General features: G+C 38.3%; 1 protein-coding gene across 3 annotated transcripts in view; it reads left to right on the forward strand.

Moving 5' to 3' along the window:
- The first annotated feature begins 279 nt into the window (after nt 1-279).
- Nucleotides 280-17364, forward strand: part of MKL1 (megakaryoblastic leukemia (translocation) 1) — a 149054-nt gene continuing 131969 nt past the window's right edge. For 2 of the 3 annotated variants that reach the window (XM_014464144.2, XM_006098544.3), the window contains exons 1-2: nt 984-1008; nt 8137-8198. In XM_014464144.2, the coding sequence (XP_014319630.1) occupies nt 999-1008; nt 8137-8198 (72 nt within the window). In that variant the 5' untranslated portion in view covers nt 984-998. Of the gene's footprint in view, nt 297-983; nt 1009-8136; nt 8199-17364 lie in introns of those variants that run through there. The other variant, XM_014464145.2, reaches the window with a different exon arrangement.

Genomic DNA, 17364 nt, shown 5'->3' on the forward strand with positions numbered 1-17364 from the left:
AATCTTGATTATTAACCTTGCTCCTCTTTTCCTCAGTATTTTAAAACAAATCCCAGGCATTATATCATTTAATCTGTAAATACTTCAGAAATGTATAACCAATTTAAGAACTAGTTAAGTCTTGGAAAAACCTGATACAAAAATTTTATTTGTCTCCTTGAATCTAATTGTAGATGCCAGTTGGTGAATTTCCGTGTGCTAAACCACTTCCAAGGCCTGACTAACTATTGAAAGCATATACTCCATTGTAATTGCTGAGATAGCAGCAGTTTGCTGGAATATGTGATCCTGGTGAAGTACGTTTCTGTTAGCGAGATTACCAATAAGTAAAAACTCATATCAGAGATAAGTTTTTTCTTTTGGAGATGTGTAAAGACAGATGACACTGTTTGATACTGTGCAGTATAGGCCTTTAAGATTTTGTCTGGTAAATGAAAATGAAATGTAGTTTGTGAATTAATAGAGTAAGTACCCGTAGAGCTTTGTGACTGAATTTCTGAGGGTACAATTAGCAGTAACAATGAAAAACAAGCGTGCCGAAGACTCAAAGCTAGAAAGACTCCTAAGCTTGGGAGGTGGCGAGTTTAAAACTTGGGCCAGAGTAAAAGTCACTTGGCATTAGAAATGGTTATGGTTAGTTTTACCATAGAAGTTAAAGTTGTAAATAGCCTAGGTTAAATAAAACTTCCTTTAGGATGGGAAGAGAAAGCACTATTTTCTTCCAGCAAATATTTTCAGGATTAAGTATTATCTCAAAATTTGGAGATTGGCTCTGAGAAAATAATGGTTGGAGTAAAACAATGTTTTGTTATGATCCCAGTTTTTTGTTTTCTTGTGGAAAAGGAAAGAAGGAAATGATCATGACCACCTTTAACTATTTTCTTTAACCAAGCACATAAGAGAACAAGAGCCTGATTCTAAGAGGTTGCAAGTCCCAGTCCTGCAAAGACTGCAACTTTGCTTTCTTCTTAGCCTGATTCACCACATGAGTCTTCTGAATGCAGATTGGTAAGAGGTGTTGGATGTGGTGATCTCAAGTTAATTCTTTGCAATTTATTTGGAAAATCTCCTTTATTTCCACCTCTATACTTCCATAACCCTTAGTTAATTTCTCTACTTAAGTACTTTCACTCACAATGACTTGAATAGGAATTTTATGATAATCATCTGTGTACCCTTAGCATTTAGCCATGGTTATTTGGAAAATATTTGTTGACACATGATGCTTCCTTTCCAACCCTCAAATGTGATTTTGTGATTTCTCAAATGACCTTGAGTGTGGGAATAGTGCTGGTCCTGGGTAGGCTCCTCTCTGTATTGCTTTTGTTCCTAGATGCATTTGTTCTCAGGCACTAGGCCATTCTCTTCTTTTGGGATCTTCCAGGAACCAAGGAGAGAGAAATTTGTGTTTAGGACAAGAGGAGTGTGTCAGACTGAAGTTGATCATGTTAGGACCAAACACTGGAATTCTTCAGTTGCTTTCAGGATGAAGAATTCAGTGTTGGTAACAGATGCCAGGAGCTCATTCTATTTTATTAGATTGAGATTTGACCCCATACCCTATAACTGTGAGTTGAAATGGATTTCAGTCTTGATCTTCAGGCTTTACAAATATGGTCAGTCATTGGGAATTAATCAGTATAATGATCTAATGACTATCTTTTTCCATGTATATTGTAACTATTGAAATTAATTTGTTATAAAACTGTAGGTCCTACGTCAGATAAAACCTATGGTTTATCATCTATTACAAGATAAAATAGAAATGTTAAAAAACATTATTTCATCAATCTGATCCTATTTACCTCTTGGGAAAGTTGGAAAGCTAACTGACTCAAAAAAGATATACAAAACTAAAAGTAAACTATTCATTTCCTCCTCTAAACTTGTTTCCTCCACCAGAAGCTTTCCCTAACTTATTTGATGACAACTCTACTCTTTTAGTTGCTCTGGTCAAAACTTTGGACCCTTATCTTTCTCTCATATCTCACATCTAGTCTGCCAGGAAAATCTACTGGACCTTCCTTAAAATATATTCAAAATCAACTACTTCTCACAATCTCTGCTGCTACCACTGTGGTCTAAACCACTGCTCTCTCTTGTCTGGATTATCTCCCAGCTTCTACCTTTTTTTCTACCCTTTGTCTGGTAAATGACACAGCAGCCTGAATCATCTTTTTTTTTTTTTTTTTTTTAATGAACCGTTCTTTTTTAAATTTATATTTATTTATTTATATATTTTTATTGATTTCAGAGAGGATGGGAGAGGGAGCGAGAGATAGAAACATCACTGAGAGAGAATCATTGATTGGCTTCCTCCTGTACGCCCCCTTCTGGAGATCAAGCCCAAAATCAGGGCATGTGCCCTTGTCTGGAATAGAACCTGAGACCCTTCAGTCCGCAGGCTGACGCTCTATTCACTGAGCCAAACTGGCTAGGGCTTGAGTCATTTTTTTATGCCTAGGTCAGATCATGTCACTTCTCTGTTCAAAACAGTGACTTCCCTTTGATGTTTCTCTTGAAATTATTGTGTTTTCTTTGATTACAAAATCTGCCATTATTAACCAGTACACCTAGTAAAGGTAGGAAATGAGTTACAAGTCCAGATCTGACTCCAAAACAAACACCTTTGCTGCCATTTTCTTCTTTTTTTGAAAATATATTCTTATTGATTTCAAAGAGAGGAAGGGAGAGGGGGAGAGAGATAGAAACATTAAGGATGAGAGGGAATCATCTATTGGCTACCTCCTGTATGCCCCCTACTGGGGATTGAGCTTAAAACCTGGTATGTGCCCTGACCCGGAATGGAACTGTGACCTCCTGGTTCATGGGTTGATGCTCAACCACTGAGCCATATTATCTTCTTAAACCATTACTTCAAAAAGTATTAAGTGCCTGTCATGTTCCAGGCCCTGTTGACAGTTGAATAATAAATTATTGTGGACTACTAAAAAAGTATTTTTAATTTTATCATCTTTGTTGTGTTTTTCAGAAGTGAGAACTTTAATGTGTTTATTTTTATCTGCAAACTCTGCTTAAATGCAGGTAGACATAGACATGAAAATGCCTATGTTAAAACTTTGGTTATCCAGAGACCAGCTTGCTGTCATCTAAAGAATGTTGAACCCAAAACCAAGAATAAGAAAAGCAAGTGCCTTAGATAGTTAAGCAAGAACTTTTGAGCATTGTTGACAATTCTTGAGAAGATTTAAAAGAGCCCAAAGTTCTGTGAATAGTGGGTTCTTCCAGAAATTGGAGTGTTTTGATTAAACTGGCAATGTGTGGGCCCTGGCTGGTGTGGCTCAGTTGGTTGGAGGATTTGTCCCATGCACCGAAAGGTCATGGGTTCGATTCCCAGTTAAGGCACATACCCAGGTTGCAGGTTTAATCACAGATTGGGGCGTGTGCGGGAGGCAACTGGTTGATGTTTCACTCTCAAATCGATGTGTCTCTCTTTCTCTCTGTCTCTCTTATTTAGACCACTGATAGACAAATGGGCCACTTCTCCTAGGACTCCACTTATACTAGAGCAGCGCTTATCAGCCTGTGGGTCTCGACCCCTTTGGCAGTCGAACGACCCTTTCACAGGGGCCGCCTAAGACCATCCTGCATATCAGATATTTACATTACGATTCATAACAGTAGCAACATTACAGTTATGAAGTAGCAACGAAAATAATTTTATGGTTGGGTCACAACATGAGGAACTGTATTTAAAGGGCCAGAAGGTTGAGAACCACTGTTCTAAAGGCTTTGCTGGGGTTTGTTCTTCATCCATCATCTCTGAAAATAACCATTTTTTAGTGTTAGGAGAATCACATAAGGGAATAAGTGTTCAAATACTTGAAAATTATAAAGTGAATTTTGCTTTGTAGTTTGAAAAAGTGGTAGCTATTTCTGCCTGTCTGGAGCTATGAAATCTGAGTCTTAATACACAGTGAAGTGGGAGATCTTCCCATGGCTATTGTGGGGTGCTGGCAGAGGAAGGCAAAACTGGAAACTTTGATAGATTTTGAAACTCTAATTAGTGGAAGCCTTGAGATTTTAGTGTTTGATTTGTGAAGTATTATGTATATTCTAGTGCCTTACCAAGCATGTTAAGTTGAATGCTGCAGCTGGATTGACAGTAGGGCTACATATGTCTTCCTTATTCCCTTCCTTCATCTATAATATACAGTATATGGTATTGCCTCCCTTTTCAAACCTTTGTCATCTTAATGTTATGTTAACTGTTCTTTAAAATCTCTATGCAAGTTAAATTGATAATCAGAAAGGAAAGGTTTTGTGGATATGAAAGGGAGCAGAGTATATTGTTCCTTGCAAGTTTCCAGTCTCTTTTAGAAGAGGTAGGGACATGTTTGGGAACACAGTGGTCTCTCTTGACTCTACTTTTGAGACTCTCTAATAGCTCCAGCCAGCACCAGTACTTTGACAGGCTACATGGACTGACATTTCTGACCCCTACTTTCTCCAGGGGACCCAGTTCACTTAATGCTATTCTCGTTGGAAGTGAAGGAACAAATAGAGGATTCAGGCAAAATGAGATTGAGATTTTTTTCATAGGTGTTCAGTTTGAGGAGATACGTAATCATATGCTGTTGATTGCTTAAAAACCACAGTTCAATTTGAGAATTGTTTTTTCTCCTCCTTTTTTCAATAACAGAGTCAAAACTTTGTATTAATTATCTTTCTTCCTTTCCCCCCTTCTATTCCATTTTTTGATTACTTTCCTTTTATTCTTTGCATCTCTCCTAAACGGGGATCGAACCCACAACCTTTCTGTATCTGGCAATGTTCTAACCAACTGAGGTAACCAGCCAGGGCCTGCTGCCCAAGTTTTTAATGGACAGCGTTTCTAAATCTTCAGGGCACACACATCTAATGTTTAAAAGTTTATCTTTATTGCTGAGAGCATTACCGAAGTCCCCCGTTTCCCCCCATTGACTCTCTCCACCCTGCACTTGCCCCCCCACCCCCAGGCCTACCACACTATTGTCTGTGTCCATGGTTGTGCATATATGCATATAACTTCTTTGGAAGGGAAGAGGAGGAGAGAGATTGAAACATCAATGATGAGAGAATCATCTGTCTACTGCCTCTTGCATGCCCCCTACTGGGGATCGAGCCTGCAACCCAGGCATGTGCCCTGTCTGGGAATTGAACAGTGACATCTTGGTTCATGGGTCGATGTTCAACCTCTTAGCAATACTGGATGGGCTAAAACAAACAACCTTTTTATAAGATGGTCTCATGTAAAAAAATTTTGAAATTAGTTTCAAAATACATTCTCTGACAACTTTGACCTAAAAATGTAGGATCTCATTTTGAGATTAATAATTATAAGAAATCTGTTATTAGCTTGATTCTTATTTCCATTTAGATATTTTAAAAAATTCATCACTATTTAGGAGTTGACTTTTTGTGTTAAAAATACTGTTGAAATCCTATTGCTTTAGTCATTCTCCCCTAAGTTCCTTTTCCTGAGAATAAAGGATTGAGCTAATATCTTTGCATAATGATCTAGAGTATTTTAAGCTTGGCATGTTCAAACCTGGCTGACTGGATTAATATGTGGACAAACTAGCACATTAGAACATTTTTTAAGTCCAAGCCACAAATTGTGCTTCAAATGAACATGGGCATGTATGAAATTAATACTTAAGTCTTGCATAGCACAAACATTGAAAATGCCCATTGTCGTGGGTAAGTGATTTTTAGTGAGGCTCCTGCTTTCCATGCCTATTTCTTCTGCTTTAAGCAGAGCCAAGAACAGAGTCAGGAGAGGGTTTGCTCCTTTGGCACTCCGCTACCTTATGCTTTCGGCAGAGAAAAAGGCTGCTGTTTTACTTCTTAAACTCTTACCATATGGAAAGTTTCTATAAATAAACTTTGGATTTATGATTGAACTTTTATTGATTTTTTACAGAGAGGAAGGGAGAGAGATAGAGAGTTAGAAACGTCGATGAGAGAGAAACATCGACCAGCTGCCTCCTGCACATCCCCCACTGGGGATGTGCCCGCAACCCAGGTACATGCCCTTGACCGGAATCGAACCTGGGACCTTTCAGTCCGCAGGCCGACGCTCTATCCACTGAGCCAAACCGGTTTCGGCTGCTGTTTTACTTCTTAAACTCTTACCATATGGAAAGTTTCTATAAATAAACTTTGGATTTATGATTGAACTTCTAAATTTGTAACCTCAACTAAAGCCAATATAAATACCTATTTAAACATGCATATTACATTCAGAACTGTGGCACTGTTTCAGTGAGAAAGGTCACCAGCGCAATACCTAAGTGATCAGTTCTGTTAATTTCTCCTATCTCAGTTGGCCTGGATGAGGATCTTGTTTTGTTGTAAAGCAAAAAGTAGACAGCTGGTAGTTTTTAGTGAATCTACTTTGACTTTGTTGCGCATGAATTGTTGGTATAATTATGTAGCAGACATACTGGTATTCATGAAAATGTAAAAGTGGGTTAGATTTTTGACACACTGAATTGTTTAAATGTACTAAAGGAATTGACTATTTAGAAGAATTCTTTCGTTTTGTAAATTCAAGTCAGTTGGGTCTTCAGTTAACAAGTACATAACAGGTACCTATTATGTGCCAGACGCTGTGCTAGGTTTCAGGGGATATCAAATTGTATAAAAGATGTTTCCTGTTCAGACAAGGAAGAGAAAGAAAAAAGGAAACCTGGGGACAATAAAATGTTTTACCATTCTAACAGAGAAATGGACAAATGCCATGTGAGTGTGGTGGAGAGGCACTGAGTAGGTTAACTGGTGAATTAGAAAAGGCTTCAGAAAAATGTTTCAAGTGGATATCCTATATAATAAAAAGCTAATATGCAAATAGACCGAGCGGCAGAATGACCAGTCGCTATGATGCGAACTGACCACCAGGGGGCAGACATTCAATGCAGGAGCTGCCCCCCTGGTGGTCAGTGGGCTCCCACAGGGGGAGCGCTGCTCACCCAGCAGCCCTGAGCCCGGCTCATGGCTGGTGAGCACAGTGGTGGTGGCGGGAGCCTCTCCTGCCTCCTTGTCAGTCAGACCTACCCTGAGGGCTCCCAGTCTGTGAGAGGGCACAGGTCGGGCTGAGGGAACCCCCCCTCCCACCCAGTGCATGAATTTCATGCACCAGGCCTCTAGTTAAATAATAAAAGTTATTTACAACAATAGTTATATTTTATTGAGTACCTACTGTATACTAGGATTAAAGTTACCCACCAGGGAAAAGGGGTAATATAGTAGGAGAAACAGTGGAACTATTAGAGATTGTATGTCCTAGAAGTAAGAAGTTTGGTTTGGCTAATGGGAAGTGGGAGGGAGATTAGTGGCCACAGCAAAGGCTAGTAAAACTGGGTGGGATCAGATTATGAAGGACCTCAGGTACACTATGTCCCTTCCACCATGTTTTTGTTCTTATTTTCTTAGCTAAAGAGCCTTTCTCCTTACTTTGGCAACGTAACCTATTTTTAAAGATCTAGGTTTATGGTACTTTTTATGTGCAGCTTTTCTCCCTTTTACCAAAGGTTGTTGATTTTTTTTTTCCAAACTGAATGGTTGTATAAAGAGAATGTGCCTCATAATAGGGCATTTCATTTCTTGAACCATTTCTTGTAGTTTAGTCTGATCTTCACAACTGCTTTCTCAATTCCTAAAGGGCAGAGAATGAATCCTCTTTAACACCTGGTGTGTGCTCAAGAAATGCACAATGAGTAGATGAATATGGAACACAGATATCAACCATTGAGACAGTCCAGCTACAATGTTTGAAATTGCCTACGTTTATTTAAAAGGCATTTTTAACACCAGTGAGAACACTTTTCAGATGTATAGGTCAGTTGTTATTTTGATGTAAAAAGAGTTTACAAGAGTATCTCACAGGATTGCTGTGAGGATTAAATTAATTAGTACATGTAAGCACTTAGAACAGTGCCTGGCATATAGTAAGTGCTCAGTTAGTGTTACCTATTGTTTCCCTCTACCTCTTTGGACCTTTGTGCCAGTGACAGAGCTCACCCATAGAAAGGAGATAAGAAACAGCTTATTACCTTTGAAACCAAATACCCTTTAGGAACTGAAAGAACTGCTTATAGTGCGTGAACATTTATTTTTCTGTTTGTATTTTAGTGACCGAAGGGTGTGATTGGCATGGAATTGAATTTCTTCTGTCTGTGGGAATTGTAAATAAGGTATGTCCTGGGTTTATTTACTCTTTCCTGCCCAAGGTGTTGTTTGTTAGTATTTTCAATTCCACTGAACTAGAAGAGATCAGATTTGATTGTTTAGGGAAATACTCATCATGGTCCTATGGTTTATCTAATATTGTGGACTATATCTAGTATATTGTTAGAATGTATTAAATGTCAAAGAAATAGCCCAACCAATATAAAATATTGGTGACCACAGAACAGAACCATGAATTTACACACACACACACACACACACACACACACACACACACTTACATACCATGATTAAATCCTTAGAAAGCATAGTTCTTGTATTGGAGTCATTATGTTTATAAACCAGCGTGGGGTAGTGGGAAGTGACAGGCTAACTAATTCTTTCGGCCATTCTAAAATTCAGTAGCTTCTGTGAATGGTAGACTAAATGCAACAAAGGGCCTATCTTGACAGTAGCCAGGCCATCACTGACAACTATAAATTTTATTACTGATGACATAATCTGTCCATCTCTAACCACTGGAATTTAATTTGACATAACATGCTTGTGTTCCCATCTTAAGTATCAGAGCCTGAACAAAACTACACCGGATATAGCATTGGATCATATATCTATCTTGTGTCAGATGTCCACAAAAAGAGCTATAGATGGCAGCTTCACCAGCTCTGCAAACTTATTTCTGTCAGAGCATTTTGTGTCAAAGTAAGGGCTAATGATAGTTCATGTAGTTCTAGTTTTCCATGATTGTAGATATGTGAAGACACCATTGCTCATTGGTACAGGAGACTTGGATTACTGGGAGAGTGAACTTGATAGCAAAAAAATAAAAAATAAAAATACCCCAACAACATGACAGTACTCCCCCAAACCTCCAACCTGGAATCCCATGAACTTGTACATGGGATTCCATGGGTTGATGATAATCTTTGGATTCTTGCTACATCTAATCGTAGATGTATAAGGAAAAACAGATGAGCCATTTATATAGCAGAAGGAACATGGTCCTTGGAATTGACTTCCTTGGAAGGGAGACAAAGAAGGTAGATTAAATTTTAATTTCTGCAAACGAATCCCTTTATCACAGTGGTTCTCAACCTTCTGGCCCTTTAAATTCAATTCCTCATGTTGTGACCCAATCATAAAATTATTTTCGTTGCTACTTCATAACTGTAATGTTGCTACTGTTATGAATCGTAATGTAAATATCTGATATGCAGGATGGTCTTAGGCGACCCCTGTGAAAGGGTCATTTGACCGCCAAAGGGGTCGCGACTCACAGGTTGAGAACCGCTGCTTTATCACAACCAGGCAGCCTGAATTTTCGGGGTCTGTTCTCCTGCTTAATATTGGGGTAATAATAAACAGGAAATATTTCATGGAAATACTATAAGAATTAATGGAAAGGACAGAGAGGGAACTAACATTTCTTGAATGCCTACTAAGGGTTAGACATGGTACTGTAAACGTTCACAATATGTTGTTTTATTGAAATATATAAAGTTCATTGATATTACAAATTTTCGAGTCTAGGTGGGAAATAAGCGAATATCACTATCTTGAACTATTTTGACCTTTATTATAGCCAATTAGAGAAAATAGAATTATGTATTGATATATGTTATTTAATTTGTATCTGCTAGTACATTCTTTTATGGAGAAAGAAAGAAAATACCTACATGAATTAGTAGAGGTTTTTGTTTTTATTTTCTGGGCTTGCTACTGATTTAGCCAAAGGCAGAGAGGAGACTAGCAGGTCTTAAATTAGAGACACCTGTGCTGTTTTGGGAAGTTGAGACTCTTGACCCAGGGTTTGCTGAAGTTGGTGCAGGGGAGGTCAGAGTAGGTTAATATTTTCATAGTTCAAAGCAAATGTGAATTCTAGTTGTTTATAGGTGCAGTTTTGCTTGATCTCTAGTGCAGATGGAGTAAATAAAATGCAGTACTGTTGTTTTTAAGAAACTGCAAAAGTCCCTGAACCAATGCAAATTAATCTACTTCAAAAATACTCCCAAATCCCCCATTTGAATGTTTTGAGTGTTGTCATCATGCTTGTAAAGAAATTACCATACATTATTTTAAAATAGGAAATTAAGTTGAAGTGTTTCTTCTCCTTATTTTACAGTTAAAGTTTCCAAATCTATTGTCTTTCTAGTCTTAAGATAGTAAGCTTTTGTGGTCTTAGCAAGATATACAGAGTTACCCAGAGACACAATGCTGTCCTTTATTGGGCTGAAATGGAAACATTACTATTTCTTAATCTGTGAAAAATTCCATTTTATTTTATTTTCTTGTCTGTTGAATGAATTACTATACTTTCCTCTTGGCTGCTTTTTTTATTTTTTAAGATTCAAAAATTGATATTTAGAGAGAGAGGGAGGGAAAAGGGAGAGAGGGAGAGGGGAAGGGGGGGGGAGAGAGAGAGAGAGAGAGAGAGAGAGAGAGAGAGAGAAACATTGATGTTAGAGTGAAAAATTGATTAGCTGCCTCCTGCATGCCCTCTAAGGGATTGAACCTGCAACCTGGGCATGTGCTCTGACTGGGAATCGAACTGGCAACCTTTCAGTGCATGGGTTGACACCCAACCAGTTGAGCCACACCAGCCAGGGTGGCTGCTTTATTTTTTTAATCAGAGAAACCCTAATGTAATTTTTCTGTCTTGCTTCAGTGAACAGATAAATACAGACATACCTTGTTTAATTGCGCTTCACTTTATTGCGCCTTACAGATGTTACGTGTTTTATAAATTGAAGGCAAGACCCTCCACCAGCAAAAAGATTACGTCTTGCATTAATGTGATATCTGGAATCCTTCATGCGATATCTCTGAGAGATGCCTGTACCACTTTAAAAAAACACAGCACTGCTTTACTGAGGTATAATTTATGTACTGCAGAATTTGTCTACTTGAAGTATAAAGTTCAGTGACTTTTTAGTAAATTGTAGAATTGTGTAACCGTTACCACACTCCACTGTTTCATTTTCAGCACCTCAAAAAGATCCCTTGTAAACACTTTTTAACTTCCTTTAAAGTCATCCACAAATTTTGTTAAGTTCTGCATCAAATTTAATCTTCCTACAAAATTCCCACCACTCTGCCTATTGCATGTCCTCTTTCCCCCTCTTTTTTAAAAAACTATTTCATTTTATTTTTTAAAATGTGTTTTTTTAAATTGATTTTTAGAGAGAGAGGAAGGGAAAGGGATAGAGAGAGAAATATTGATGAGAGAGAAGTATCATTGATCATCTGCCTCTTGCATGCCCCCTACTGGGGATGGAGCCTGCAACCTGGGCATGTGCCCTGACTAGAAATCGAACCCCGACTCTTGGTTCCTGTGTTGATGCTCAACCACTGAGCCACATCGGCTGTGCTCCCCTCATTTTTATATATTAGTTTCTTATTACAAGACAAACATATCACTCTTTCGTCGTTTTTTTTTAAAATATATTTTATTGATTTTTTACAGAGAGGAAGGGAGAGGGATAGAGAGTTAGAAACATCAATGAGAGAGAAACATTGATCAGCTGCCTCCTGCACACCTCCTACTGGGGATGTGCCCACAACCAAGGTACATGCCCTTGACCGGAATCGAACCTGGGACCCTTCAGTCCGCAGGCCGATGCTCTATCCACTGAGCCAAACCGGTTAGGGCTCTTTTGTCGTTTTTATTCCATTCTTTCACCCCTTTTAAAAAAATGCAGCCTTTCTTGAAAAGAAGAGCTTCAGCTTTTATTCAAAGTTATGTGTGTTTTTTCCTTGGAAGACTTTATTCTACAATGCCTCAGGCCTCTCAATAAAAGCTTTTGCATTATTCTTGGTTTACTGTTCACTTCATTAGAAATCATATATCTGGTTGTTTACCTGTGGATATATGTAGATTAGAAATTTGCTAATTTGGAGAATTGTGCTCGGTACAGATGCTTAGTAAATAAGGTAAATGATATTCTGAATTACACTTGAGCTTTTACAAGTTTTATTGGTGTATGAGTTACCTATTTTAGCAAAACAAATTATTCTAAAACTTGGCAGCTTTAAAAATAATACTGAACATTATCTCACACAGTTTCTGTGGCTCAAGAATCTGGGAGCATCTTCACTGAATGATACTGGCTCATGAGGTTGCATTCATAAAGACTGTTGGGTCTGTGGTCATCTGAAGGCTTGACTGGGGATGGAGGATTTACTTCCAAGATGGCTCACTCATATGGCTGTTGGCAGAGGGCCTCAATTCCTCACTCTCTGTTGGCTGGAGGCCTCCGTTTCTTACCAGATGGACTTCTCCAGAGGACTGGTTGTTACAGCAACACAGCTGATGTCCTTCTAGAGTAGTGGTTCTCAACCTGTAGTATATAATCTCTGAATTCTTCAAGGAGAATTAAGCCATGTTTTCTCATTTGGGAGAGTAAGGTATTTACCTGAAAATGCTGAAAACATTGCCATTATGAATGTGTGTTAGTAGTGTTAAATTTCTAAAATTAGTATTAGTTCAATGGTTGGAATGGTTTAGTAGTTTAAAAAAATTGGTATTATATTTCTTTAGTAATTTGTGCATCTCCTGGTTGGCAGACGTAACATAATTTGTGCCTGGCATTCCAGTGATTTTTGAATACTGCTTGTACTGTTCTTTCTTTTTCTTCTTTTTGAAGACCAAATGGTATTCTTTTGGCAGATTAATAAGATTATATTTGGTATGTAATTATAACTTGTTGTAGCTTGTTTCACTTGAACTTAATTTAGGACTTCAACAAAGGGAACATAAGTATTCTCAGCTTCCTAGGGCAGTGATTTTCAACATTTTTCATCTCATGGCACACATAAACTAATTACTAAAATTCTGTGGCACACCAAAAATATATTTTTTGCCTATCTGACAAAAGATAAGTATTATTTTGATTCATTCACACCAAACGGCTATTGTTGTGTTGGCTATTGTCTTTTTTTAATTTGATAGTATAAGGCAGTGGTCGACAAACCGCGGCTCGCGAGCCACATGCGGCTCTTTGGCCCCTTGAGTGTGGCTCTTCTACAAAATACCATGTGCGGGCGCGCATGTACAGTGCGATTAAAACTTCGTGGCCCATGCGCAGAAGTCGGAAAGGAGATAGACGAAACAAGTATACAAGACGAGTGTGGATGGGAGAGGTGGAAGGGGTCGACCTCAGCGAACGTACCTCAATCAGATTGAGGGCGTTTTTAGCAAAGGCCAGCTTAGGAGTACCCTAATTAAGTTAATAACAATGTACCTACCTATATAGTTTAAGTTTAAAAAATTTGGCTCTCAAAAGAAATTTCAACCGTCGTACTGTTGATATTTGGCTCTGTTGACTAATGAGTTAGCCGACCACTGGTCTAAGGGAAAAGAGATCAGTGCCCTTGACTAAACAGTCAGGTATGGTATGTTTAAAAATTCTTGCAGCACACTGGTTGAAAATTGCTGTCCTAGGGCAGGGTTTCTCAAACTATTGCTGTGACCCATAAGTGGAGACATTTTATATTAGGACCCATAAGTATACAGATATCTGAAACAAAAGTTTCATAAAATTATACTTACTACAAAAGTGGTATAATCTGTCTGCTTTACTACTGCCCTTGGCTAAGCCACCTTCATCTCTCTTAAATTTCTCCAATAGCCTCCTGATTGTACTTCCTGTTCCCGCCACCCAGCTCTCTTCTCCTTTCTGCTGTCTGAATGATGATTTAAAAATATTAATCAGCCCTAAGTGAGTGGCTCAGTTGGATACAGTGTTGTCCTATGCACCAAAGGTGATGGGTTTGATTCCTGGTCAGGGTGCATACGGGAGCAACTGATAGATGTTTCTGTCTCCCTTCTCTCTAAAATCAATTAATAATTTAAAAAATGGTTTTTGGGTCATAATATCTCACTGATTATTGCTTTTTGTTATAAATCTAGCCTGTGCAATTTTAAAAACCTTATGTAATGTTTTAATAAAAATTAAAGAATTAAAAATTAAAGTAGTAATTATTGACCTTAGGTATCTAGAACAAATTATACCATGGATTCCTCTTACTCAGTAGCATTGAGGCCTAAACAGTCTTCTCATCCCTGTTTTCTTGTTTGTTATCCTCACAATCCTGCTATACTCATTTTAATTCCAGTGCATTTCCTGGCCCATTTTATTGATCTACTTTTCCTTTCAGATTGGCAGAAATGATAGCTGTGCTGGATTTTATTGTAACTCTTATTTATATGCCAGTGTGAGAAGATGTTTGTCATTTTAAAAGACAACCTAGTTTAGATTAAAAATGGCGGCAGAGTAGGAGGATGCTGCACGGACCTGCTCCTAGGAACAAGCTGGAATTACAACTGAAATACAAAAAGGCTTCCTGAATAATCAACAGAAAACTCACAGGAGAGAATCCTGATACCCAAGGACCGAATAGAGACTGGTAGGAGGGACGGAGGTGTGAAAGGACTGGCTGGGCACCCACTGACGGCAACTGAAGTCCCCGAGAGATATCTCAGCTGTGGGGTGGTGCCACTGAGAACTCTGGGATTTAATCCCGAAGCTGGGCTCCCCAGCAGAGAGCACCAAACTGAGGAGGGTACCCACATAACATCTAGCTGTGAAAAGCAGTGGAGTGCTGTCTGCCAGGGAGTGGCAGCTGAAAGTTCAGGCACCCTCTTAAAGGGCCAATGCACAAAAATTCCCTGTGGAGCCACCCACCTGTGCTCTGGCAGAGGGAGGGTGAAGTGGACTGGAGCGGTGAGAGCAGAACCCAGGACTGGGGACTTGGGGAATAGAGCCCAGAAGGCAAATACCCCAAGTTTCCTGGGCTGAGTCATTCCCTCACACAGCATAGGACATCTTTCCCACATAGACATCTGCCTTACCTCGGGGGAAGACAGTTGACACACCCTATTGGAAAGCACCTTGCCCTGAGGCCACTTAAGAGATTAAAAGTAACAATTAGCCTCCAGGCAGGAGCAACTGCCCCACCCTGTTGAAAAAACTCTGGCCACATCTGAGGACGATTCCCTGGGGGCAATTCAAGTTGGAATCCTATTAGTCTATAGACAGAGGTGGTCTCTGGATGCTTTGAGTTTTTGCCTGGTCCAGTTAGTCAGAAACTGCCTTTACACTGTCTAGAGATGGAGGGGTGTAGAGGATCTACCTAATACATAGTCGCAAACCCAAACAGACAACCAAAATGAGGAAACAAAGAAACAACCCCCAAATGAAAGAACTAGAGAATTCTCCAGAAGAAGAGATAAATGAAGCAGAGATAAGAAATGTATCTGAAACAGAGTTGAGTAATGATGTTAAAAATGCTCAACAGTATGAAAAAACATATAGTAATTATGAAAAAAGAACAATCTGAAATAAAGAATGACATAACACAAATAAAGAACATATTGGAAGGAATACACAACAGATTAGGGGAAGTTGAGGATTGAATCAGTGAATTAGAAGACAGTTGAAAATATCACTCAATTAGAGAACCAAAAAGAAAAAACAATTAAAAAACAGGAGGACAGCTTAAGGGAGCTGTGGGACAATGTGAAACGTAACAATATTAGAATAGTAGGTGTGCCAGAAGAGGCAGAAAGGGAGAAAGGAATAAAGAAGGTGTTTAAAGAAATAATGGTAGAAAACTTCCCTAACCTGGTAAAGGAAACAGTCACATAAGTTCAGGAGGCACAGAGAACCCAAACAAGAAGGACCCAAACAGACCCATGCCTAGACACATCATAATTAAAATGCCAAAAATTAAAGACAGAGAATCTTAAAGGCAGCAAGAGAAAAGAAAACTGTTACATACAAAGGAGTTCCCATAAGACTGACACCTGATTTCTCATCAGAAACTCTACAGGCCAGAAGGGAATGGCATGAAGTACTCAAGGTAGTGGAAAGCAAGGATCTGAGACCAAGATTATTATATCCAGCAAGGCTATCATTCAAAATAGATGGTCAAATAAAGAGCTTCCCAGACAAAAAAAGGCTAAAGGAGTTCCTCACCACCAAGCCAGCATTACAAGAAACGCTAAAGGGATTGCTGTAAGGGATTGCTGAGAAGAAGAAACAGAGAGAGAAACCTAGCAGTACAGAATTAAAATGGCTATACATAAGTACCTCTCAATAATAACCCTAAGTGTAAATGGATTAAATGCTCCAATCAAAAGGTATAGGGTAGCTGAATGGATACAAAAACATGACCCAACTATATGCTGTCTACAAGAGACCCACCTCAAAACAAAAGACACACACAGGATAAAAGTGAAGGGATCGGAAAAAATCTTGCATGCAAATGGAAAAGAAAAAAAAGCTGGAGTAGCAATATTCATATCTGACAAAATAGACTTTAAAAGCATCATGCTAAGCGAAATAACCCAGTTGGAGAAAGATAAATATCATATGATCTCACTCATTTGTAGAATACAATGAACAACATAAACTAATGAACAAAAATAGAGCCAGAGGGGGGAAAATATTCTAGAATATAATAGAAGTAATCCTGTTATTTGCAGGTTTTTAATATTTCCTACAATTTTTGTGGTATCATACTATGTTAGTACAGTTTGGGTAATATTATACTTAAAATCCTTTTATTCTTGAAATATTAATGTTTATTCCATGTAATATATGTAAGATCATTTTTCTTGAATAATTGTTTATTGCATGTAACATCATATTTAAAATAGTTTTTCTTGAGATATTAATGTTTATTGCATGTAACATATTTAAGATTGTTTTTCTTGAAATATTAAGGTTTATTGCATGTAACATTATATTTAAAATTGTTTTTCTTGAAAAAAAAAAAAAAAAAGACAAGCTAGTTTGCTGAGCCAGACAGCCTGGAATCCTCCACACCTATTTCATTATTTGTTTACAGAAGAGGAAGATGGTAATGTGGAAATGCTGAGTTGAGAGTCAGGAGTCGGGGTTTTCCTTCTGGCTTTGCCACTTAATTCATTTGGTGACGTTGAGCAAATTGCTTATAACTTTTCTGAGCTTTAGTTTCTTAATCTGCCGAAATCATTGGATACTGTAGATTTCTTCAAACCCTAAAATTCAGCAATTCTGCTATCTTTTTATGAGGTTTTGAGACAAAGGAAGAGTCTATTTTTCTACTCTGCCATCCTGATTTCTCTCATCTGTTGTAATCTGAATGCCTAGAAGAAAGTAAATTTTAATTGATCATACTCAATTATTG

This window comes from Myotis lucifugus, unplaced genomic scaffold, assembly GCF_000147115.1.
Source record: "Myotis lucifugus unplaced genomic scaffold, Myoluc2.0 scaffold_239, whole genome shotgun sequence".
Classification (NCBI taxonomy): Eukaryota; Metazoa; Chordata; class Mammalia; order Chiroptera; family Vespertilionidae; genus Myotis; species Myotis lucifugus.